This window comes from Salvia hispanica, chromosome 4 (genome assembly GCF_029641045.1).
Source record: "Salvia hispanica isolate PSC_SH4W2 chromosome 4, Shi_PSC_v1, whole genome shotgun sequence".
Classification (NCBI taxonomy): Eukaryota; Viridiplantae; Streptophyta; class Magnoliopsida; order Lamiales; family Lamiaceae; genus Salvia; species Salvia hispanica.
In genome coordinates, this window is record NC_142695.1 from 10,941,854 (window position 1) to 10,968,153 (window position 26,300).

The 26,300-nt window shown below is 34.2% G+C and overlaps 2 protein-coding genes, 1 long non-coding RNA gene and 1 pseudogene across 6 annotated transcripts; 3 read left to right on the forward strand and 1 right to left on the reverse strand.

The window, feature by feature from the left end:
* Window positions 1-204: 204 nt before the first annotated feature.
* Window positions 205-4,761, reverse strand: LOC125192767 (S-adenosyl-L-methionine-dependent methyltransferases superfamily protein). Of its 2 annotated transcripts, XM_089070096.1 has the most exons (11): window positions 4,592-4,760; window positions 4,410-4,490; window positions 3,441-3,519; window positions 3,119-3,260; window positions 2,946-3,015; window positions 2,486-2,550; window positions 2,323-2,405; window positions 1,492-1,575; window positions 1,101-1,165; window positions 873-962; window positions 205-683 (listed from the first exon to the last, which is right to left on the reverse strand). In XM_089070096.1, the coding sequence occupies exons 1-11, from the start codon at window positions 4,715-4,717 to the stop codon at window positions 570-572; spliced, it is 999 nt and encodes a 332-aa protein (XP_088926222.1). In that variant the 5' UTR covers window positions 4,718-4,760; the 3' UTR covers window positions 205-569. The 2 variants fall into 2 exon arrangements, with proteins under 2 accessions (XP_088926222.1, XP_088926223.1); XM_089070097.1 differs by lacking the exon at window positions 1,492-1,575 and having other exon boundaries at window positions 1,101-1,169; window positions 2,327-2,405; window positions 4,592-4,761.
* On the forward strand, window positions 1,487-2,458 carry LOC125192768 (uncharacterized). The gene is made up of 2 exons (XR_007171468.2): window positions 1,487-1,575; window positions 2,323-2,458. It is a non-coding gene; the product is annotated as an uncharacterized LOC125192768 (long non-coding RNA).
* A 6,621-nt stretch (window positions 4,762-11,382) lies between the features above and the next one.
* On the forward strand, window positions 11,383-12,251 carry LOC125196749 (calmodulin-binding protein 25-like). The gene has a single exon (XM_048095361.1). The coding sequence runs from the start codon at window positions 11,561-11,563 to the stop codon at window positions 12,086-12,088; it is 528 nt and encodes a 175-aa protein (XP_047951318.1). The 5' UTR covers window positions 11,383-11,560; the 3' UTR covers window positions 12,089-12,251.
* A 9,351-nt stretch (window positions 12,252-21,602) lies between these two features.
* LOC125192187 (uncharacterized) lies at window positions 21,603-25,930 on the forward strand (annotated as a pseudogene). 2 transcript variants are annotated; one of them, XR_016128825.1, is made up of 2 exons: window positions 21,603-21,683; window positions 21,971-25,930. The product of XR_016128825.1 is annotated as an uncharacterized LOC125192187, transcript variant X2 (transcript). The 2 variants fall into 2 exon arrangements; XR_016128824.1 differs by having other exon boundaries at window positions 21,629-21,683; window positions 21,911-25,930.
* The last annotated feature ends 370 nt before the right edge of the window (window positions 25,931-26,300 follow it).

A 26,300-nucleotide genomic window follows, 5' to 3' on the forward strand; every position in this document is an offset into this window, starting at 1 on the left:
GAAAAGAATCCCACAAAAGTGAATAAGTGCAAGAAGGCATGCGGATGGCACAAACAGAACCTTTTCTTTATTACAGATGTATAGAAACTTCCATTTTCCCATTAGATTTTTAAGAAATCCAAACATAAAATGTGAAATAGGAAATCTCCAAATGCAATATAACAGATGGATCATCACGTTAAGCGCGTACAACCCTCCAAATGATGATACAAATAAATTCATTACAACAAATTAATGATGATACAATTACAACATAGCAAATGGCCCATCACGTTATGCTTACAACCCTCCAAATGCATAGGATAAACCCAGTATATACTATCCTACTCACTATTAGCACATGATAATCAATTTAGTACTACATCAAAGGAAAGAATTCCATAGTCCATACACTGAAGAAATAGTTAGTTCAATTATCCCAAGTCCTCGTTTTTCGTTCTTTTTCTTCTTATTTTTCTTCTTCTGTGAAATCCTTAGCCCAATTAACCCTAAAAGGAAAGGGGGAGCCCAAACCCTAAAACCTCGAACAAGCTTTCTTCTTCTCAAACAAAACTTCCTTGGTCGACCCGCTACGTACCTCCACCAAACTCCTTGTGGATGTCCTTGAAAGATACTGTGGCAGAACCTCTCTTCTTAGCTCTTTGCTGTGATGGGTGCTCCCTCCACCCAGTCATAAATATGACCTGAAATGAGTTACGCAATCAAGCCCATGAAAAGAGGGAGAGAGTTTTCCCGTAAAACCCTGCAAACTAGCATGAGTGCAGGAAGGGGATAACTGTGGTGCTCAAGTAATATATAAACACAGTAGTGAACTCATCTGGCTCAATGCCGTTTTGGTAGCATGAGTTATATAATTTACAGTTTGAAGTTACCTGGAATGTTGCTGGGATAGTGCCATCTTCTGTACCAAACATCGATTCGTAAATGGCTGCTGTTGCCAATGCAGTATCCCTCTTTAGACTCTGATTCAGTTTAATTTCAGATGAAATATTAGAGTGACGACGAAGGCATATCTTGAAGCTAAACGTATCCTTCTTAAAGACATTAAAGAAGAATATCACCCAATTCTCAGAAAACGTTTAACAGTGAATAGGTCTTACTATGTTCCTTTGTAACAGAGCATTAGTTTCACCCATAGTTCGAAGATGTTCTATCAACTCCAGAGCTACCTTGAACAAATGAGTAAGCAGCAAATTATGTATGTCCAAAGATAAACTCAAATTATAAAAATATTTACAATTCACATCACTACTTTGCTACAATATCCCACGACCATACTAGATCTTTACATAAATACAGTCAGATTCCAAGATCTGCTATCAACTAATGAACGATAAACCGAAGAACAAACTGGGGAGTTCACAAGAGAGCGGAATTTTCAAGTAAGTCAAAGTAAGTTTAGTCATTAGTGGATATATTTGACTGTCTAAAGTAGTTACTCTCAAGCAACAGAAGAAGCTAGATCACGAAACCATCAAACATATCACATACCGCTGTTATATCTCACAGTATATTCATCTACATCAACTCCAGGAAGAGTGAATCCTGCCCTAGTTAAAAGATTTCCTGCATCACGTACCTATAAAATCAAATTAAGAATGCTTTTAAATCACAAGACAGTAAAAATTTATATTACTCCCTCTGTCCACCAAGATGGTGAACATTGATGATGACATGAATTCTAGTAAAATGTTGGGTAGATATTTGGTTAGGAAAAAGTGTCCCCATCAAGGACAATAATAGGTTCAAATGGTGGCCATTGGTAATTTTTTTTTTTGGTATAAGGATTATGAGGGTAAATTATAAGGACAGGTGGTCAAAAAGTTGCACATCATATGTGGACGCCTAATAAAGCAATTCTTTAACACTCTTAGGGTTGTTCGCTTCGCAAGATTGTATCTCAGGATTAAATATGTAGTGTGTTTGGTTCATGAGATTAAATCGCACAACTCAATCCTAGATGGATAATCATGTGATAATTAGTCATGGCCAACCCCCTCCAACTAAAATAATCTCACAACTCAATCCTAGATTATATCTTGGTACTATTTTATCTAGGAAACCAAACACCACCTTAGTGGACAGATGGAGTATCATTTTGTTTGTGTTGTTCATGAAGAAAGATCCACAAATGTAAACTATGAGCTGGATTAAACAGCACCAAATATGAAATATACTTAGAAAGACATGTTAATGTTCATGAAGTTTTACAAGACATCATATATTTCTGGATTGTTGAACCTGTTATCAATATCAAGACTTGTGAGTTGTGAGAACAAAAAAAACAACTAGAACAATCTAAATAGCATGAGATTGGCTAAGGTACCTGGGCCAAAGGTGACAACCGAGGACTGATTCCTCCTTCACGTTCCATTTGAGCCACAGTGCATGCTATTCTCAGCTCTCTGAAAGGGAAAAAAAAAAACTAAAGCCTTTCACTAAACACAAAGAGCTCCAACGCATACAAACAGCTCGAAGATGTAACCTTAAAGTCTCTCCACCAAGAATAGCTCCTAGAAATAGGCCATCGGGCTTAAGAGACAATTTACTCTGCAACAAGTAGAATTAAGCAAATGGTTGTCATTTTGATGAAAATTAAAAGAAAATAAGTAAATTAGAGAAGTTCATTAGATCATCTCCAATCATACACTCATATCTCATTTTTGGTTCAGAAAAATTCTCCAATCATATTGCAACCTCAAACCCAGTTTCGCGTTTTTCTACGTAACAACACCAAATATGGGTGTGTACTGTAGCTATTGCAAAAATTTTGTGAGGCAAATACTCAAAAATGGTGTTGAGTTTGGTGCAAATGGTTTAATAAATATTACTTTTTGGTGTGACATATACTCAAAATTGAATTTGAGTTTGGTGTAAATGGTTGGAGATGGCCTTAGAACTCATGATGACCACAATAACTTAGATTACTGATGCACATCCATTACCTGTATCATGGCACCTGGGAGATCATTTGTCCAATGAAGGCCCAAGCAACTAATAACCAGGTCCAGGGAACTAAATAATCATTAAAATGTATTGAGCTAGTTATGAATTTTTTTACGATGATTTGTAAAGGTAAGAGTTATAAGATGCAAAGAAAATAGACCATCATGCATACCTTTCCTTCACAGGCAAATATTCTTCATCAGCAACAATGAAAGATGTTTCAACATTTTTGTTAGGTGAATTTTGTTCAGCCTGCTCACATAATTTCACCATATCAACTGAAGCATCCATCATCGTAAGCTTTTCAATACCACCTGAAAGAATAGAAACATTCCTCTGTTCTTTGAAAAAGTCAAGCTAAAATTTTAACTTGAGACACTGAACTCCCCTAACTCCAAGTTTTAAGTTGAGAAGTGCCACTGGTAATGCAGATTATACATTCACAAACTCGAACTAAAAAGAAATGAACAAGACTAACAAAATTTAACTCTCACCACGTCCGTTCAACAACCGCCTAATTGCTTCCAGAGAACCACCCATACATAATGCTGAAGGAAATGTCTTTTTACAGTCCTACAGCAACAGATAGAAAACCAATATGGAACTTTCAGGAAATCTCCCAAACTATTACCATTCAAGATATGTAAAGAATATGCAGGAGCACCAGCACCTTCGAACAGTACATAATCACAGATCAAGAAACCATACATTGGGAAAGTCCAACACAAAGACAGACAAGAATCTTTTGAAGACATAGCACATTATTGTGTACAAGAAACCAATTCAGAATCATAGTTCTATTCCAAAATCCGATAAATTAGGAGATATAGCTACTAATCAAAAGGTCTGTAGAAAAAGAGCACGTTTTTACATGCAAGATCATGAAACTAGTAGTTGAACTCATCACGGTTGGTTCAACACATTCAAGAAAGCTTAAACTACATCAATGAGTAAATGCCAATGCAGAATCATAAAGATAAGGCCATCATCCATTATAGAACTTATTGTTAACATTAACCCAGTAGCCACTTCAAGCCTAAGGTTCAAACTTCATACAACTCATTACCAGGAATTCTAAGTTTAGAGGTTGCATTTTCTCTCAGAATGTCAGCTAGCTTCACAGCACGACACAACACATTTCAAGAATGTTACCCCCAAACTATTTAAATATAGGGTAAATTTTACTTTAAACCTTAAACTGTACATGCTTTATCAAAAATATCCCAAACTATAGTTAAAGCTCAAACTATCTACTTTTTGTCAAAAATATCCTATGTCCGTTTGGCCAAAAATGGATACAGGAAACGGATATTTCTGGAGCAGTGTGCAAGCAAATGTCTATAATACTTGCATTAATTTTCAGCTTAAAAAAACACTACGATCCTCAAATAGTGTTAGAATCAGTGTGGTCAAACTGAGAATTATAAGTCATACAAAGTAAAAGTTGATTTGAAAAAAATCACCTCCAGCCGATCCAGCAAATTCTCAGCTACTGCATCCACCAAAGAATCCCCGGGGCGCAATAACCACGCGGCTCTATCGCGCTGTACATTGAGCATTATTTGAATAGAATTAGGTGAAGTAAAATCCAATGTAGCATGTCGATTAGCAAGTAAAATTGAAAGAGGAAATTGTAGGTCCGAACTTGTTTGCGCTTGAGATTGCGGTCAAAAATTTTGACTCTAGAGCCGTGGTGAGTACAGTAGGATCTCCCGTTCCTCCATAGCATACGGCGTGTATTTCTGAGGCAGAGATCGACGGCGCCGCTCATTTTCCAAATTCGCCGGAAGTCCAATTGCAGTGTGTTTTGGAATTTGGTTCAGATTTTCCAATAGTAAGGTGTGAATTGGGCCAACAATTGGGCTTTAAGTTACAGGCTTTGCGTATTTGGGATTCAAATGGACTACATTTTCATTCCATTCCAACAAATAAACTAGTACTACTACTACTCCATTTCTTAGTGATAGTAATATTTTAGCGGTAACTTGAGTTTTAATATAAAATTAATAAAATATAAGAGAGAAGAAAATAAGGTTATTAGAGTGGTCTTAGTGATAATGTAATGTGTGGTGAAAACGTTTTAAAAATAAAAATTGTGCAAAACTTATTTCCGTGTTCAAGTGGTACCGAATACATGTAATTGGTGGGTTGTGTTAAGATAATAACCAACTCAATATAATAACTTTGATAACTCGTTAATTCAGTGGGTAAAAGATATCAACATGCACAATGACATGTATATGTCAACGTAGAGATGTCAATATAGCCCGAAACTCAAGGGTCGATCCGAATTATCCGGTAAAATAATAGGGTTAGGGCCGAAAAATCGCAACCCATATTCAGAAGCGGGTTACACGGGCTAACCCGTTTGGGTCGGCGGATTATGCGGGTTGGTCCGAGTGGGTTGCGGGTTAGCCCACGGGTTGAGCATTTAATATACAAATATAATTAAAATTTTGGATTATATTCTTATATGAAGTATATTTGGTAATATCAATATTAAATACAACATTGATGTGAATAATATATAGTAATTATGTCTTCTCTCTCAAATTGAAAATTAGGCTTATATGAAATGCATGATCTCTAGTTAATTGTAGTCAGATTCATGTGTGCTATTAATTAAACAATATGTTTATCTATTTTATTTCAATTTTAATTGTTATTATTTTCTTTCTCCTGATCACTTTGATAATACTTTACTATTTGCGACAATCTGCTTTTTAATAATTTAGAATATTGGATTGGATTGAAAGTAACATATAAGATTACTATTGACCCGAACAGCCGGTGGGTTAGCTCGAAACCCGAAGACTTAGGGTTAGGGCCGAAAATTTATAATCCTTAAAATTCACAGCCCGAATAACCCGCACCCAAATAGCCTGACAACCCGAGTGGATTAGTCTGAACTCGAGCGGATTAGCACAATTGACATCCCTATCAGTTAACTATGTCTTTGTGTTGAGATTTTAAATATAAATATACAAATGTCGAACACAAAGATATGGTTGATATATTTATGTCATTGTGTTAATTTTTTTTTTTATTTAAGTTGATGAGTTATTAAAGTTATCATTTGACTACGCATACCAAAAATTAGGTATATGTGAAAATGTGTAATTAGACAAATATAACGCCAATTGATTTATCCTAATACTGTGTAGTAGAATTCAGTCGCGTATGAATAATTATTTTATCTTAACGACGACTACATAAGGCTTGGGGCGGGACAGCCACTCCGTGTAAAGTTATAAATGTTCGTATTTTTCAACTTTTTTTTTTTCATCAAACAAAATATAGATAAAAAGCACACTATTGGTTTTCCTTTATTGCCAAATGAACTTAATAAAGCCTAACAAACGTGTTATCATAATTAGTCTTAAATAGTGAGTACAGTATGTTTTAGTAAAAGTGAAGACAAAATAATAATCAACACCGATCCCGATAAATGTAATATCGTTTCAGAATGTTCCAAAAAGTTTGAAAAAGAAAATTAAAATAAGGTCTTTTAATGCAATTTGTATTCTGCTTTAATCTTTTATCCCTTTTAATCGATTCCTTTCTTATCAAATCCCATGCATCATATTATTACAATATTTGCTTTATATCCATTATTACCTTTTTCACCTTTTTTATTTGCACTCTTTCGCTGTTTAGAGGGCCGAAATTGAAAGGGAAAAAAAAGCAAGATTTACTTGAATCACATACAGTAAGTAGGTTTTATCAATGTGTTCACTGACTGCACTTGAACCATGAATATTTTTCTCAAATGGTAATTGAAATTTGAAAATACAATGCTTTCATGGATTGAAATTTATAAAGTTGTGATTGATGATCAGTCACATAAACATTACATATGATTATCCAAAAGAGTAAAAAATGAAAAGTGAATCTGTGCAGAGCGTGCAACAAATATAAAATTTGTTTGATTTGGTCAAAATAAACTGCTGCATAGTTATGATGCAGACAAAGTTATTGTGACGAACGCTTTCATACTTATTTTAGAAAGATTTGAGCAGCAGATAGCAAACAGACAGCCAAAGGTGTTGTTCAACACAGACAAACAAACAAGACTTACTCAGAAAACGCGTTTCGCTGCAAAACTATTACTATTACTATTACGCAGTATTGTTTCTCATTTTTATTATTTTTTGACAACGTTTCTCTTATCATTCCAATGTGTTACGTGTGAATATTGTACATTTGATTTAGTAGTTAATACTAGTAAGTGTAGTAGTTTAGTATGACTGTACGTTCTTTTACAATATTAAATTGGTTTAGTTATTATAGCCACAAGATTTAGTAAATTTCAATTTCAATTTTAATTTAAGGAAGGGGTGTTCACTTAGAACTAATTCCATTTCTAAGATTTGGAAGAAGTGATTATTCCAAGAACTGAGCCATAACTGGTCACATATATAATTATGTTTCCCCTTGTTTAGTATACTAGAATTGGCCCAAGAATTGATCCAAATATTATCCTCCATAAAATAAAGACTTTGACTTAATAGAATTATGGCTTGACAAATTTATTCCTTCAAGTGTAAATATGGAAAGGTGAAAGGGTGAAAAAGTGGGGCAAATGTGTAAAACCAAGTCCATTTCTTGGTCCACTTTTCAATGCACAACCAAATCTTACCTGCAAGATTTCAATTCTTCCTAAATTGGCATGAATAGTACGTACTCCAACTTAATTGTAAGTCCCCCAATAATTAATTACTGGAAGGCGAACATAAGAATTGGCCTAATTAGACTAAGAATTGTCCAATTATTTCAAAGTGTACACGCCCTAATACTATTTATCTAGTCTGAAGTATCTATTGATTGTTTTCAGCAGCCAAAATGTCAAGTTTGTGGCTATTTTTAAACCGTTTTATAATTGATTGACATTTTATTAAACAATTTTAGTTGAGTATGAGAATATTTTTAGTATTAATCAAGTAGGTCATGCGGTTTTCTCAAAAGTAGATATGATGTGACCAAATAAGTCGTAAAGTAAACCCGTTATTATTTTTATTTGTGCATCACAAGCGCTACTGATCTCTCATAAATTGAAAAAAAACATAAGTTAGAATTATAATTATTTTGGAGTAGCAATTATATGTCATGTCAATAGTGGTCCATGCTTATCATATGGAGTATGTTGATTAATGACTAATGAGGCATATCCAATTAATTAAGCAGCAAACAATGATCACATAGCTCGGGATTAAGGTGATCGGTAGAAAGAACTCTCTGTTTATAGATAGGAGTAGGACATTAATACATGAATTTAATTAAGTATTGTTTTGGATATATTTACTAGCATCTTTAATTTACGTTAGGTAAAATCGCAGAATTTTAAATAATTGATGAAAACTATCTATTTCTAATGTTGAACGGTTTTTTTATTCATTTTATTTTATTCTTGTTTCAAATAATCAATAACAACCCGAATCATTCCAAATGCCATGATGATCAATTTACAGATTCATCGTCCCCTAAAGTCGTAGTATGATTTTCGTGAGAATTTAATGATGATATACGTACATAGGATTACAACTGTCAAATAATGTTACTCTTGTTCTTTAGTTAATTTTGAGAGAGCTAGAGTATGATTTTGAGTACTAGTGAATAGTGTAAAATATCATACGGGCGTTGAATAAAAATTCAAAGTGATGTATAAACTCTATTCAATTTACTTTTTGATTTTCAATGTATAAAAAAGCTGAGTTTCGATAACAAAGAATTATAAGCATAATTTTGTGAAATATGAAATGAAAGCATGTTTTGTGGGACATATATAACTATTGGAGTGTGAGAGATTATAGGCGATTAGCGAGAGATTACGAGTTCGGATATTATTAATATATTTGTTGCATTAGATATATTGATATTTTTAAATGTTTACTGATTGAGTAGTGACGTGTGATGCAGTTTGATCATATGTTGCGTGTGATTTTTAAATTAATTCAGGAGATGTGAATCGAAAAGTCTGGAATACTGTCATTTTCTTCTAACCTTCTTAATATACTACTACTATACTATATAATTATCACTACTAAAGTATAAGTATCATGCTTTATTTGTTTCAAATCCACTCGTGTAGCTCGTTATTCTCATTTTATTAATCATTAGATTTTTAGCAGTCTCTTAAACTAATTTTTTTTTATCTCATAGTACTTTATCTTACCTTTATTTAATTTACTAAATGTTATTTTTTTTAAATTCTTGTACTCAAATGAAATGTCTCAATTATATTAGGATGGAGGAACATAATTTTAATCAATAGTTTGAATGATTCGTTTTGCATTTATGTGCTGAGAGAACTTAAAGATGGAGGTAAATGTAGTCTGCTCTGGCTAATTAAATTATACAATTTCTAAAAATAAGTATACACAGACGAGTGTTTACTGGTTATATAAGTAATTCACTTGAGTATGGACTGAACCAAAAATTTATGTGGCTGGTCAACTGAATATAAACAATCTGAATATTTATTTGTTACAAAAGTGTTTCTGTGTTGAAGTCATCAATTTCCAGGTTAGAGACATGAATTCGTATGGTAACATATAGTAGTATTTTTTATTTATTTTTTTGTTGAGACAATTTTTTGTTACGGAATTGAATGATTATATAATTGGTAATCCTATTTGCTGTATAGCTGAAAATACAAAAAGGATACTAAAAGAAATAAAAGTTTATTCTACAAATGAAAAAGACAATAAGCCGAGTGAGCCGAGCCGGCTAAGGTGGAAGAGTCTTGGGATACAAGCCTGTCCGTGTATTGGGATATTAAAACAAGCTTACTGTGTAAGCATCAAAACTATCAAGTCAATCCTAATTTTCTCCATACGTCACGCCCCAATCACCATTACGTCACTGCTGGCGCCTTCATCCTTTTGATTTTGAAAATTATAAATCACCCCTATTTTCCTTCTAGAAAGTTGCTCATTGTCGATTATTCTTCTTTCAATCCAAAAATTAAATTGCTCATAAAATTTATCTACATATACTCACGATTACGATTTAATCAAGAAACCTTTTGAAAAATAGAATCACAAATCTTATTCATCCCTATAATTAATTGGATGTCAAATACTACTCCGTTAGTATTTCAATATATACACCTTATTAATTATTTACATGTAATATATTGAATCTTGATTTTAAGAAAAGTAAATAATAAGAGTTTCATACTACTTATCAAGGGTAACTCGGATGATTTATCAAATCTTATCCTCAAATTCAAACAAAAATATATACCCATACTGATGATGGATGAAAAGCAGAAAATGATTTTTATTAAATTCACGGCTAAAAACGCAAGTATTGAAATAAATTCAAAAAGATTCTTTAGGACCCACGCGGAGAAATAAATGGATTACAATATGGAGACACCACATGGGCCTTAACCACATTGGGACCCACACTTGGCTAATGTAAGATTAGACTATACTAATATCATTGATATCATTTTTTTATAATGCAAACATCGATAAATGATCAAGGTAATTTCTTTAGTGAGAAATCTTGGGTTTAATTTTATCCAAGTTTGTCGTAGTTATATTATTGCAACAAATCCTAACAATATTATCTTGCACTTCCATTCCCTTCAATGCAACTAATCCAAACAAACATTCTTAACCTTTCAGCGAATTAGATTAATGGGGTTCATACATCCTCTAACTAAAAGAACATTATACTCCCTCTCCGTCCCAAGAAATATACTCCGTTTCTTGGCAACACAAGATTTTATATAGTTTTATTTTATATATTAGTTACTAGAAAGAGTAAAATAAGAGAAAAGAAATAAAATAAACATAAAAGTTAGACATAAGAGTGTTTTCATTTTAGTAATGAGTCATCTTGATTAGAATAAATAAATAAAAAGAATCATCTTCAATGGGACAAAGAGAATATCTTCTTTGATCTTCAATTACAATTCGAACTATTCTCTCCGTCCCAACTAAGTTGAGTTGTATTCATTTTTGAATGTTTCAATTAAGTTGAGTCTTTTATATTTTGATAAAAAAATAAAATATCTAATCACTCTTACTTTATTCCACACCTACTTTACTCTATTTTTATCCTTCCTACTTTATTATTCTATTCTGATTTTCAACATAATTTCTTAATTTTTTGTGTAAACATCTTGACTCAAACTTAATTAAGACATGAGAATACTAATTTGAAGTCGTTGGGGATATATGTAATCCGTTTAGCATTAGATAATATGCCCAAAATCAAGCAAACAAAAAGCAGGAGCACGAGTGAAGCCAAGGAATCAGCTAAGTGAAGCAGCGCAGGCAGTAAAATTAGAGTGTAATTAGCAGCAGACAAATATCCCGCTTTACTAAACCAGGGTTAACCATCCGTACATCTGTAGCTGCCGCGTGTCCCGAGTAACGCGCTTCCACCCTCCCTTCACCGCCCTATTTATTACTCTCCTCCCATCCCCTCTCCTCTGTAATTCCTTCCGCCATCTCTCTTCACTCTCTCCCCCTAAATTCACACAAATTTTCCCCTCAAACTAACCCAATCTTCCTCTTCTCGCCGCTTAATTTTCAAATCCAGTTGTTTCATACCATAATTGAAACCTATTTGGTGCTCAAATCAAGTTGTTTTTTCAAAAATGGCATCCGATAATTTGATGGCGATGGAGCAGCCATGGATGTTCCGCCCCACATTCGGCGATTCCTGGATCGCCGACATCTTCACCAAGGAAACCGATACCCTAACAAAGGCTCTCCAGAAATCGATCTCCGCCACCTCATCCGACGGCGACGCCTTCGCCAAGCCCTCTCCGCCGACGACCGCCTCCGAGAACGACGCTGCCGTGTCGAAGCAGCGGCGGAGCCTGCCGCCGTGCGGGAGGGTCTCGAAGCGGAAGTCGCGCGCGTCGAAGCGCGCCACGACGACTTTCATCGCGGCGGATCCGGCCAACTTCCGGCAGATGGTGCAGCAGGTGACCGGGGTGCGGTTCAGCGGCCAGCTGGCGGTGCTGAAGCCGGAGCCGCAGAGGGCGTTCGGGCCGGCCTTGCTGGATGGGTCAGCCGCCGCGGCGCCGGCGCCGTACATGGATGGGGGGCCGAGCGCGGCGGCGATTGGGTTGGAGTCGTTTTGCAGCTTCCCGACGCTGGAGTCGTGGAAGGTTATGTAGTAATTGGGGAGTGAAATGTAATTTTGCTTCTGTTTATGTGTTTCCAAGTTAGAGAGGTTTGAGGGAGAGGGATCTGTTAATATCTGTGGTTGGGGGAGTAAAGGGAGATCAACTTGTCTTGTAACTCTGTTTTTTAATTTCCAACTTACGTTTTTTCACTTAATTACGTCTCTCGCCTATGTCTAGTTGTTTGTAATTTACAATTCATCAACACCAATGTTTTTTTTCTTCGATTCACGTCGTTTGGTAGCTGAACAAATCTAATGCCATTTTTAGTTGAAAACATACTAACACTGAAAAGATCAGACAAATACCAAATGATGTGATTCTGAATGATTACATCCATATTTTACTTATATGGAGTAAGACATACTCCCTCTTTTGTAAATTTCGATATCTAATAAAACAATTAAATCAACAAGGGAAGAAATGAGGAAAGAAAGAGGTGTAAGAAGTATATAAGATCATGAAACCTTCATTCAAAAAAAACACAAGCATACGTCAAGTATAGTTAATGTGCAACATTGCACCCACTCAAGTAGAGGTCGTTTCCTCCCGCAACCCCTATCTGATCGGTACGTCGGGGATCTTGCAACAAACCATTTTGGCTGGGTGGTTTGCCATGGACTCCCAACTAGCTCTACCCGATTAGGTGGCATGCTCTTTCCTGAGCTACATGATCGGGTGGTCACATCTTAGTCCCTGGACTTGATTTGTAGCCCTCTTATCTCTTTCCTTGCATATCCACGTGATAAAATTCTTATGTGTGATTTCGCCCACACGCGAGAGGGCATGTTAAAACTCCTAAATCTTATCACATCGACTCGGTGATGATTGTAGCTCATCTATTAAAGTATGATAACCATCTCTCTTATAAAGTCTTTTAAGGAGTGACTTGGTTCATTTCTAATACTACATATGTATGATAATCTTCCCTCTTATAAAGCCTTTTAAGAGGTGACTAATTCATTTCTAATACGTATAAATCTTGTTTGGAAGACAAAATAATCAAGAAACCATTCAAGATGAAATATGATCAATAATATACTCCTACTAGAGCTCAAACTAGATGTTAAAAGTAAAAATATGTGGAGTAGTAATCAATTTTTGAAACTTATTATATGCCTAACTTAAATAAGCTTTTGGTGAGTGACAAGTAAAAAAATTGTTGAAGGATAGATATTTTTATATGAATCTTACAATCAATTTTAATAATAAATGTCCTGTTTTAGCAGTCCCATTTACTTTTCTGCACTCGTTTTGTAAAAATAATAATAAATAGTAAAAGTGGAGAAATAATAAAGTAAAAAAGAGAATAATGTAGATAAGACTCTTCTCTACATTATTCTCTTTTTTACTTTATTATTTTTCCACTTTTACTATTTATTATCATTTTTACAAAACGAGTGCAGAAATGTCAATGGGACTGCTAAAGCGGGACGAAGGGAGTAGTAATAAAGAAAAATTGGTTTAAGGATAGATATTCTTAAATGGGTGTCAAATGTATTTTGATAAAAAAGTGAAGTATTTTTTGAAAATGGAAAAAAAAGAAAGAACGAATGAAACACACGAGGCGACTTAATTTATCATATGATACAAACATTATTTCAGTGAATGACATCTCACATGCCTAAATTAGTTAAAGTGCAAGCAAACTTTATATAGCAATCGCCAGTCATATGGGTGCATATTTAATCATGTAATGGGGTATTAATATATATGCTTTTCATCTGCAACTATTTATGGGCTACGATGAAAAACGAATTATTCTCATTATTCTTGAAAAAGAATCGATTCTTCATTATATCTTCACAAGCTCATATCGACGACCAAACAAATTAATTCCCAACAAATGAAAATTCCAAATTGTTGTAAATAAAAAAATTGAACGACACTTTAGTCAATAAATACACTTAAATAGTATGTTTGGTAACAGCATTAGGTTGACTTGGGTCTTGATGCAGCAACAAGTGGTAGGTTGGTCGATGCGTTATCTCGAGAAAGATTATTTGAGTTAGTTTAATAAATTAAATATATATATTGATTAATTAAGTAATTAAGTATTTTGTAGCGTAGAATAGATCTTTATCATGCAATATTGTTGACAACTGCACATAGTTAATCATGATTGATTAAATTGTTCACCTATATATTGTATTAGTTCAGATGATTAGATTAGGTAAAGCAACTTAATTACTGCTTCTTGAGTATATGTGTAATGAATATACTCCACATATTATCAATTGTTTATGTTGACTATTTAATCGCACAAATTATCTCGATCAGTAAAGGTATACGAGCTATAATAAATTAATATTGACGTGATTTTATGGCTATAACTTGTTATTATAATTATTTGTTTTATTATTAAATTGTGATAGTATTATTTTAAACGAGGAAGTGGCTATAATTCATTATCGTACGATTATTCGTAAAAGATCAAATTGTAAAATTCAATCCCATTAATTAAACATAATTCATTATTTAATTATATAATTTTTTTAAATCGAACGAACGCCCAATTAATGATAATAATATAGAGTACCAATCTGGAAGATGTAGAGGATTAGATATGTTTTTAACGAGTTCACTATTTAATGTAGATTTGTAATGGACGTAATGTGACGTTCCACAATTTTATATACACCACTGCAATACTTTAATGCACCCACCTATAATATTTGAGACTTAAAAAAAATAGGTACGTGGACGTTGTTGCTTAAATGGCGTAATGCTTGTCCTCTCTCAAGAAAATATATTGTAGACATATTGAAAACTCAATAATTCTTTTTCATTTGGGAAGATATTTTAGTTGAAATTTGAGGTTATTAATTAATTAGTGTTTGGAAAAAATATGGATGAGTGTTGGAGTGATAATTAATTTTTGGAGTTTACTGCTACGCATTTGCTGGATCCTTCCTTGTACCTAGGGATGTCAATCTAGCCCGAAACTCACAGGTCGACCCGAATAATCAGGTAAAATTATAGGGTTAGGGCCGAAAAATCGCAACCCAGATACAGAATAGGGCTACACGGACTGTCCCATTCGGGTCAGTGGATTATGCGGGCTAGCCCGGGTGGGTTGCGGGTTAGCCCAAGGGTTGAGCATTTAAAATAAAAATATAATTAAAATTTTGGGTTATATACTTATATGAAGTATATATGGTAATTACTTATATGGTTATATGAAGTATATACTTATATGGAATATAGATGCTATTAATATTTACTCATATTAAATGCTGCATTACGTCTTTCCTCTCGAAGAGAATGATCCGGTTGAAGCTTCAAAAGTTATTGATGTAGAAGAATATCATTCAACTTCATAGAATTTATTTTTGACATACTACTATCTATACTATCTTTTTTAACTACTTAGAATTTTTTTGTGGGTATATAATTAAGAATGCCATTCAGCTCATTTTAAATGCATGATTTCCATTTAATTGTAATCAGATCCACGTGTTCTACTAATTATTGATATGTTTATGTATTTTGTTTCAATCTTCTATTGTTATTATTTTATTACTCTTTATCACTTTGATAACACTTTACTATTTGCTACAATCTATATTTTTTTTAAGTTAGAATATTGGATTGGAAAGAAATTAACACATAAGATCACTTTTGGCCCGAATAGCCCGTGGGTTAGCTCGAAACCCGAAGATTTAGGGCTAGGGCCGAAAATTTATAGCCTGAAAAATTCACAACTCGAATAACCCGCACCCAAATAGTCCGACAACCCGAGTGGGTTGGCCCGAACCCGAGCGGGTTAGCCCAATTGACATCCCTACTTGTACCGATAATAAGTTGTTTTATTAAAATTGGAAATTCTTATTTATACATATTTTGCAACGTTCATATATTTATACATATTTTGCAATTTATTCATATATTTATACATATTTGCAATTTCCGATTTCATTCTTTAATAGAGAAGTGTTTCGTTGAAAGACTCAATTGGTCAAACACTGGGTGCTGTACTTGATTGTACCGTCTTGTCCTTTCTTGTTGACTTGTTTTTATTCTCTTTCAAATCAAATTTTTTTCCCATCAAATGAAAAAAAATGTCAATTTGATAGTTAAATAATGAGTAAAGGTCAAATGTGGTCCCTAATATATGGTCGTTTTATCAATTTGGTCCTTAACATTATCATTTTGATTATTTGATCCCTCACAAATAAATTCGGACCCGAATCGGTCCTCACTTAACAGAACCGTAAAAAAATAGACGGTGATTGCAATTTGATTATATTAAATTACTAATGATAATTAATTATATCTAATTATAATTCTTAATTCCTATTAAATTACAAATTATTCATTTCATTTTGCAACTGATACTATCTTTTTTCCAATTTTGCTAATAGGAAAAGAATTATAATTAGGTATAATTAATTACCATTAATAATTTAATATAGTCAAATAGCGGTCATCGTCTATTTTTTGACGGTTCTATTAAGTGAGGACCGATTCGGATCCGAGTTTATTTGTGAGGGACCAAATAATCGAAAAGATAATGTCAAGAACCAAATTGATAAAACAGTTATATATTAGAGACCACATTTGGCCTTTACTCTCTTAAATAATTGTACACAACAATTCCATGATCGCTTTGTTCGTTATTGGATCCTAGTTACATATCTAAGTAGTCCAAATTGTCACGCTCCAAGAAATCACAACTATTGGGCATGGCTGCACATATTAATTGTGTGCAACATGTGCCTATTATAAGGTACACAAATTATTGTAAAAAATATACGATCTCATTCGCATTGGTTTGAAAAACAAAAGCGCAATAAAAAATCAAATCATACCATTGTTTCTAATTCATGGAGTACTAAAGATTTAAACATCGCACGTTTAATTAAACCTTATGCAAATATACATATTTGGCATTATTCACGAAATAGTGCGCAGTATAAAACAAAATTTTAATAAGCTACTTCAGTTTTCTGTCTCTTTTCATCAGTTGTTAGAATAAGTAATTAGTTATTCGAGGTTCTTAAACCTTCACAATTCAATATTGTATTGTTGGGAATTGGGGTGTTATTGTTAAACTCTTCCTCACCATCTTTTGATTTGAGTCTTGTATTTATAAAAAAATTGGTAAACATCTTATAGCTTGTTTTGTTACATTCAGCCAGAGATCACAATATTATAAATTTTTATGTAGTTTGTCAATAACTGATTCTGAAGTTTGAAGTTTCTGTATCCCAGAACATTATAGTACTAGCAACTGGGAGAATAAAAATTCCTTGGAAAAAAAAAACACAAACTTTTGACAAAAAAATTTAAGAAATTAAATATTGGAATACAACTTATTATAATATACGTACTACCCAACAAGCTCAGAATATCAATAAAAAAATAAAAAAATAGGATTGTTATCTCAGTACGCTTTAAATAAATAAGCAAAGGTAACTTTACGTGGACTGATTCTAAATTCTAATTAATTAATACCGAAAATCCCTTTTAAGTCAAGATTGACATGAATGCGCCTTATACAACAAATTATCATTATACGTACGTTAATTATTTGTTTGACTAAATTAATACAAAAAATTGTGATTGCCCTCTTTGAATTTTTTTTTGAAACCTGAAAATTTATCTATCATATACTTTTTCTTTGACATACTCCTTAACAAGTTCCGCCCATTAATTAACAGCTAATTAATTCAATTTTATTATCTCATTTTAGATCCAGATCACAACCCAGTTTTAGTTACAACTTCAAGCACACTTTTATACACACTCAAGGTGACTCATAATCAATACCTCTATAAATAGTACTCGAAATGATTCAAATGCTTAATAATATATCGATTAGAGGAAAAACATCTCTAAGTATCCAACTCAATTTGTTGACACAATTTATCAATGCGCGAAATATGTTAACCATCAATACCAAAGGACAAAACCATATACATATGTGTGTGTGAGTTGATCAGGTTCGAATCCTCCGTGGCGCGGACTTTAAATTTATGTTATTTAACCATAACAAAAAAACCATGCACATATAATATATAACTCATTTAACATAGATTACACAAATACGATGTTATAAATTTTAAAGTAGTTTGACAAAAATGATTTTGTGCTTCCACCAGCATTTCAAACTCTAAACTAATGAGTCGATGAAGGTAAATAATTTGGATTATTATATACTCTCCCCCTCCCTTTCGTTGAAAATATAATGATAAATTAATTCGTGAGTTTCAAAATATACGGAAATATATAAAAAAAAATTAGTAAAATGTATGAGTTTCATTTTTATTATCTATATTATAATGATTTTTAATGTAATAAATTAGTGAAGGCTGAAGGGTGACGATCATTTATTTAAAATAGAGAAAAATATATGAAAATTTTAATTGCAGACATATGAAAAAAATGGATTAAGAAGTAACAAAAATAAAACATTACAAATTAATAATTAAATTAGAATAGTAGTATCTAGATTCTAGAAGTGAGTTGATGACCCGCAACAAGTAGTCTTTGGATTCTGTAAGCAATGACGTGCAATTGACTTTGATTTAAGTCTTTGCAATTTACTCCATTAGTTTTCGATCTAGTCTTTTAATGTGTTTCCATCCTCCTGTGCTTTTCCAGATGATCTCATGCTTATCTTATACCGAGCTCATTATTCAATCATGGTAGAGCTTAACTTTACAATTCAAAGATATTCAACAAAAATCGAAGACTATTTTATAAATTAATTGTTTGAAAAAAATTAATAGTTAATACTCCTGTCAAAATTTAGGTTTTTCACCAACTCATTTTTTGTCAAAAAAAGATGAACCTTTTTTGCATTATAAAATTTGACGTGAGCTCATCTTTTATTTGTCCAATATCAACTTTTAGAGTTTGATCTGAAATTCAAATATACCATTAATTAGAAAGCTTCAGAAAATACCTATCAAATGGTATGCCGTATAAAAATCCAAATTCCGATACATAGCATATCTAGAGTTTTGTGACAACAACTTTCATCAATCTTAGACTATTTTGGTAGCCAAAATCCAGCATTATAGATACATACCCTTCAGAGTTTTTGAACGATGGAATTTACATATCATGGATTAAGTTAATTTTTAAAAATACTAATAATAGTTCGTTTGTTTTTTAATCAAATCAATAAGAAGTTAAACAACAAAATTTGAAGATTTCTGTAAACCTGCTAAAACTCATATACAAAGTCGATGTTAGTGCTGAGGGCACACGATAGTTTGGTTCAAAGAATTGTAAAACATAATTTTTCTTTGCAATCATACGATATTTTGGTTATACTATAAAGTCTACATTGACCGTAGTAAAAGTCCACATCTCATAATGCTTATTTAAATCATTGCACGACCACAATAGCAAGTCGTTTATAAGTATTTGAAAAGGAAAAAAAATGTATTAATGTATAATTTGTAATTTACTAAGTATCATAAAACAACTTTAGAATAGTAGTAGAGTAATTATAGAGTTAGGAGGAAGTGTTCAAATTCTTATAAAATCATTAGTAGTAGATTTTTTCTGCATCCATGCTACACCCAATACTTGTTAATTAAAAGAGAGTTATATAATGAGAAAGTGACTATTAAACTGCTCCCACTATGCATCCAAAAAGGTTAGAATCAATATTAAGACTTGGTCTAAAGCATATAAATGTAAGTAGACTCATGACCCAAAACCATTATCATAGAATCAGTTTCCTTTACTTTCCAATTGGAATTATTCAAGAGCTTAATTGTGTTATCTTCTCTCAAAAGATTTCCTAGAAATTTTCATTTTTGACCATCCCACTACATTAACAATCTAGAAAGCAACTCAAAATATATTGTCCCCATAAATGCACCTCAAAGAATCCTCCACAACTTGCTTCAAATTTGACGTAGAATAGTACTCCTAGCTACAAGCCTACAAGCTACGTTGATTGATATTTTAATTGGTTTTGGAAAAATGGATTTTGAGAAATGACAGCATGCATGCAATTTAAATTAATATAGTAATAGGTTAAGAATTATGGTTTGAGAAAACGATTTCTTAGTTTTTTTAATAGATATGTGAATGATAGGGTTGTTGGACCCAATCCAACAATCGGATTAGTGGTGGCATTGATTTTTAAAAGCCTAGTGCGGTGTATATTCACTTAAATTTGGACAAGTCCAAAATGGGTTAACATTCAAATTCAAAATTCATATTACAATAACATATTAGATATACTTTTGTCAAGAGCAAACTACAAAACTAGTATCCAGAATATGAGGTTTGCACATTTTTAGTATTCCATATTTATAAAATCACCATTTCAATAAAAAAATTTCATAAATTTCATTCAGTCCCGATATTTACTATTCTATCCTTCAGCCCTTTAAGGAATGTATTTGTCCATTTAGCATGGTTTGAGATCTTATTATATTATTATAATGCACAATTTAAAGAATTAGATTCTAATTTTCCTAATAAGTTATTTATTTATATCAAAATAGTAATAGTAATAGTAATATATATAAATGAATAAAATATAATAATAAACACAAAATTACTATTAAATTATAGTTATTTATTGGTACTATAATTGTTATAATTCATAATTTTAAAATTTATCAATACTTTATTAATTAGTTATTAATTTATTGTAAAATAATAATAATAGATATTATTATTAATATAATTAAGTATGGTTTATAATTCAAAACATATTAATATTTTACAGTAATTATTATTATTATTATTATTATTATTATTATTATTATTATTGTTGTTGTTGTTGTTGTTGTTCTAGTTGTGTAAAATAATAAAAATTATATTCAATACCTAAATATATAAGAATCATAAGAATTGGAAAAAGAATACCTAAGGAAGTTTGATGAATCAAAATCCTAGAAAATTATACTATTTTACTTGCTTTCAGAATTCTGATAATTTTCTTTGATTAAAATCACACAAATATCAGAATTTAAATATCAAAGGAAATACTTTCCATGACATAATAATGGCAAACAAACCTGGTCTAAAAGGAATCAAGAATTTAAGTAATTTATTTTCTTGCAAAAATCAAATAAATTTTGATATTTGGTTTGTTTTAAAATTGAAATTTGATTTCAGTTGGAAATCGGAATAGAAATTTTGTTTCTTTTGAGTTACCAAATTAGAATTTGGTAGCCAATATAATGGAATTGGAATTAAATTATAGAAAAGGTAATCAAATTTTACTCTAATTTCAAATAAGTGATTGATTGAAATATGAAGTTGCTCAGTCAAATACTGAACTGTAGTACATTAATATTTTTTAATAAAGAATTTATTTATAAGCATTCGGTTATAGGAGTGTATAAATTAGCATTAGTTGGTTAGTAGAGTCTAAGCCCAAAGCAAGGAATGATATCGGACCTCAAAGTGTAGTTGGAGCCGAGTCCAGGCCCAAATCAACGATAAGTTAAATGAATATATTCAGGTTTATATATGGATCCGATGAAATCCAACTTAAGTGGATAAAGCCCATTTGGATATTCGGATATATATAGGAATAGGAGTATTAATAGATGCAGACAACGCCTTTGCTAACAGCACCGCGCTTCTTCTCCAACACTCCCAAAATCAGGTTCGCTATATTTTCCAATAAACATTAGGTTATGCATTATTCGATTCATGTCAGAATTTGATTTTAATATCTGCTTTACTTTACTTGATTTACCCTTAAATCTCCATTCAATCGTTCCGGCGAGCAATAATTCGACTTAATTTCTTCGTTTTATGCTAAACCTTGATTTTGCTGGTTAGAATTTGTGTCATCCAAGTACTTAATTTTCCTGTTTATTTTTGTTATAGGGGCTGAAGCTAGTATTATCAGGAGGTTTCCGGTTTATAATTTGGGTTTATTTCCTACAGGATTTCAAATCTAGGGTTTTATATTTTCAGCGTTGGGGAGATTTAGGATCGGAAAGATGGATGACAGTTCGGAGATTCAAAAGTTGAAAGAAGAGAGGCAAAAGATGGAGAAGGACCTTGCTGCTCTCACTTCTTTAACCTTTGACACTGATCTCTATAGTTCGAACAAGTTTGAAGGCTATGAACAATCTATAGCTGTGAATGAGGATGATGATAATGCGGATCCGGCTGAGAATGAGATTGCTCGAAAGATGGCATCATTTACTGCTCCAAAGCAGTATTTTAAGGAGGCTCTGAGGTCTGGGGAAGAGGATGAGATGTCTGGGTTCAAGCAGCCAGGCAAGATTATTGACCGTGAAGATGATTATAGGAGGAGGAGGTTGAATAGGATTATATCTCCAGAGAGGAATGATCCTTTCCTGGACAAGACCCCTGGTCCTGAAGTGAGGACTTATGGTGATGTGATGAAGGAAGAAGCACTGAAACGCAAGGAAGAGGAGGTGAGGAGGGAGATAGCAAAAAGAAAGAAGGAAGAGGAGGAAAACAAGGAGAAGGAGAAAGATGTGGAGAAGCCAAAGAAGAGGAATAGATGGGATATGTCCCAAGATGAGAATGCTGGTGGTGCAAAGAAATCTAAGGCAGCATCTGACTGGGATATGCCCGACTCAACTCCTGGAATTGGGAGGTGGGATGCAACACCAACTCCTGGGAGGATTGGGGAAGCAACACCCTCGGTCTCTAGGAAAAATAGATGGGATGAAACTCCAACCCCTGGGCGCCTTAATGATTCAGAATCAACTCCTGCTGGAGGTGTTACACCTGGAGCAACACCTGCAGGAATGGCTTGGGATGCCACACCTAAGCTGGGAGGGCTAGCCACTCCGACCCCAAAACGGCAGAGATCGAGGTGGGATGAGACTCCAGCCACTATGGGTAGTGCTACACCTGGTGCAACACCTGCTGCAGCTTATACCCCTGGTGTCACTCCATTTGGGGCTGTTGACATGGCTACGCCCACACCAAATGCTCTTATGCGAGGTGCAATGACTCCTGAACAGTATAATTTGTTAAGGTGGGAGAAGGACATTGAGGATAGAAATAGGCCACTGACTGATGAGGAGCTGGATTCAATGTTTCCAGAAGAAGGGTACAAGATTTTGGAACCCCCTGCCTCTTATGTTCCTATCCGAACTCCTGCACGGAAGCTTCTTGCTACCCCGACACCAATGGGGACACCTCTTTATAACATTCCAGAAGAGAACCGAGGACAACAATTTGATGTGCCTAAAGAGTTGCCAGGAGGTTTGCCGTTTATGAAACCAGAAGATTATCAGTACTTTGGCTCGCTGCTGAACGAAGAAAATGAGGAGGAGCTATCTCCTGAAGAGCAGAAGGAGCGTAAGATCATGAAACTCTTGCTAAAAGTTAAAAATGGAACTCCTCCACAGAGAAAGACTGCTCTGAGACAGCTTACAGATAAGGCAAGGGAATTTGGTGCTGGGCCTATGTTCAACCGTATTCTACCGCTGCTCATGCAGCCCACTTTGGAAGATCAAGAGAGACACTTGTTGGTGAAAGTTATTGACAGGGTGCTTTACAAGTTGGATGAACTGGTTCGTCCATATGTCCACAAAATTTTGGTGGTTATCGAGCCTTTGTTGATTGATGAGGATTACTATGCTCGTGTTGAAGGTAGAGAGATCATCTCAAATCTGAGCAAGGCAGCTGGGTTGGCCACTATGATTGCTGCAATGCGTCCAGATATTGATAACATAGATGAGTATGTCAGAAACACCACTGCAAGAGCTTTTAGTGTTGTTGCGTCTGCCCTTGGGATTCCTGCTCTATTACCATTCTTGAAAGCTGTCTGTCAGAGTAAGAAATCATGGCAAGCTCGGCACACTGGTATCAAGATTGTGCAGCAGATAGCTATTTTAATAGGGTGTGCAGTTCTTCCCCACTTGAGATCCCTTGTTGAGATCATTGAGCATGGGCTTAATGATGAAAATCAGAAAGTCAGAACAATAACTGCTCTGTCTTTGGCTGCTCTTGCTGAGGCTGCTGCCCCATATGGTATTGAAAGTTTTGACTCTGTGTTGAAGCCTCTATGGAAGGGCATCAGATCTCATCGTGGGAAAGTACTTGCCGCTTTCCTTAAGTCCATTGGTTTCATCATACCACTCATGGATGCTATGTATGCTAGCTACTATACAAAGGAAGTTATGGTTATTCTGATTCGTGAATTCCAGTCTCCAGATGAAGAAATGAAGAAGATTGTGCTCAAAGTGGTGAAGCAGTGTGTGAGTACAGAAGGTGTAGAGGCAGAATACATTAGAAATGATATTCTTCCTGAGTTCTTCCGCAATTTTTGGGTTCGAAGGATGGCCTTGGATAGAAGAAATTATAAGCAACTTGTGGAGACAACGGTTGAGATAGCTAACAAAGTTGGGGTTGCTGATATAGTTGGAAGGATTGTTGAAGACCTGAAAGATGAAAGTGAGCCTTATAGAAGGATGGTAATGGAGACAATTGAGAAGGTGGTTGCCAACTTGGGGGCATCCGATATTGATGCTCGCTTGGAAGAGCTATTAATTGATGGTATTCTTTATGCCTTCCAAGAACAAACGAGTGATGATGCCAATGTTATGCTCAACGGTTTTGGTGCTGTTGTGAACTCCCTTGGCCAGAGAGTGAAGCCATATCTTCCCCAGATATGTGGTACCATTAAATGGCGTCTTAACAATAAGAGTGCGAAAGTGAGACAACAAGCAGCAGATCTTATATCTAGGATCGCTGTGGTTATGAAACAGTGTGGAGAAGAACAATTGATGGGCCATCTTGGTGTTGTGTTGTACGAGTATCTAGGGGAGGAATATCCAGAGGTTTTGGGTTCAATATTGGGTGCTCTCAAGGCTATCGTCAATGTTATTGGTATGACTAAGATGACTCCACCTATCAAAGATTTGCTTCCTCGGCTGACTCCTATATTGAAGAATCGTCATGAGAAAGTCCAAGAGAACTGTATCGATCTTGTTGGAAGAATTGCTGATCGTGGAGCTGAATTTGTTCCTGCAAGGGAGTGGATGAGGATATGCTTCGAGCTCCTGGAGATGCTTAAAGCTCACAAGAAGGGTATTCGTAGAGCAACTGTCAACACTTTCGGTTACATTGCTAAGGCCATTGGGCCACAAGATGTTCTTGCAACACTGCTGAACAACCTCAAGGTTCAGGAACGTCAAAATCGTGTGTGCACAACAGTGGCCATAGCAATTGTCGCAGAAACATGCTCACCATTCACAGTCCTTCCTGCATTGATGAACGAATACCGTGTCCCCGAGCTCAATGTGCAGAACGGTGTCCTGAAATCACTTTCTTTCCTGTTTGAATATATTGGCGAAATGGGAAAAGACTACATATATGCAGTTACTCCCTTGCTGGAGGATGCACTCATGGATAGGGATCTGGTTCATCGGCAAACTGCAGCCTCAGCTGTGAAGCACATGGCTCTTGGAGTTGCAGGTCTGGGGTGCGAGGATGCTCTGGTCCACCTGCTGAACTATGTCTGGCCTAACATTTTTGAGACGTCGCCTCACGTCATCAATGCTGTCACGGAAGCCATCGAAGGCATGAGGGTGGCATTGGGTCCTGCCGTTGTGCTAAACTACTGTCTGCAGGGGCTGTTCCATCCAGCAAGAAAGGTTAGAGAGGTGTACTGGAAGATCTATAATTCACTCTACATCGGTGCTCAAGACGCGCTCGTTGCTTCGTATCCTGTGCTCGAGGATGAAGAGAACAATGTATTCTCCAGGCCTGAACTGCATATGTTTGTCTGATCCTGCAATTTTTATCGTTTTAGGAGACATAATTTTACTCAGATTTTCTACTTGTCTTATGTTTTATAGAGGCCGTGTAGCTTTTATATGTGGAATCAGTTTGAATAAACTCGTATGTTCGTCTAAATCCATGCTTATGTTTTATACGTGAAAATACCGCTTTATATCTTCCACAATTATAATCATATTTTAAAATGTCATATTTCACTTTTAATATTAATGGTTTACTATTAAGGGTAAGTAGGCTATACATTATACTAATATATTTAATTCATATTTTGTTATAAAACTAATATATATTTTTGAAACTCATAATTCACTAGCTTATTCAAATATTGAAAGTAATATTATACTTACTTATATACTACTCCCTCCGTCCTCCAATGGATCCTCGTTAAGGGATTTAGATTATACTCATTTCAATTACCAGACTCTAGGACCTCGGTTATTTATTGTCACTTCGTCTATAATAGGTGTCACAGTTTCCTTTTTAGTTT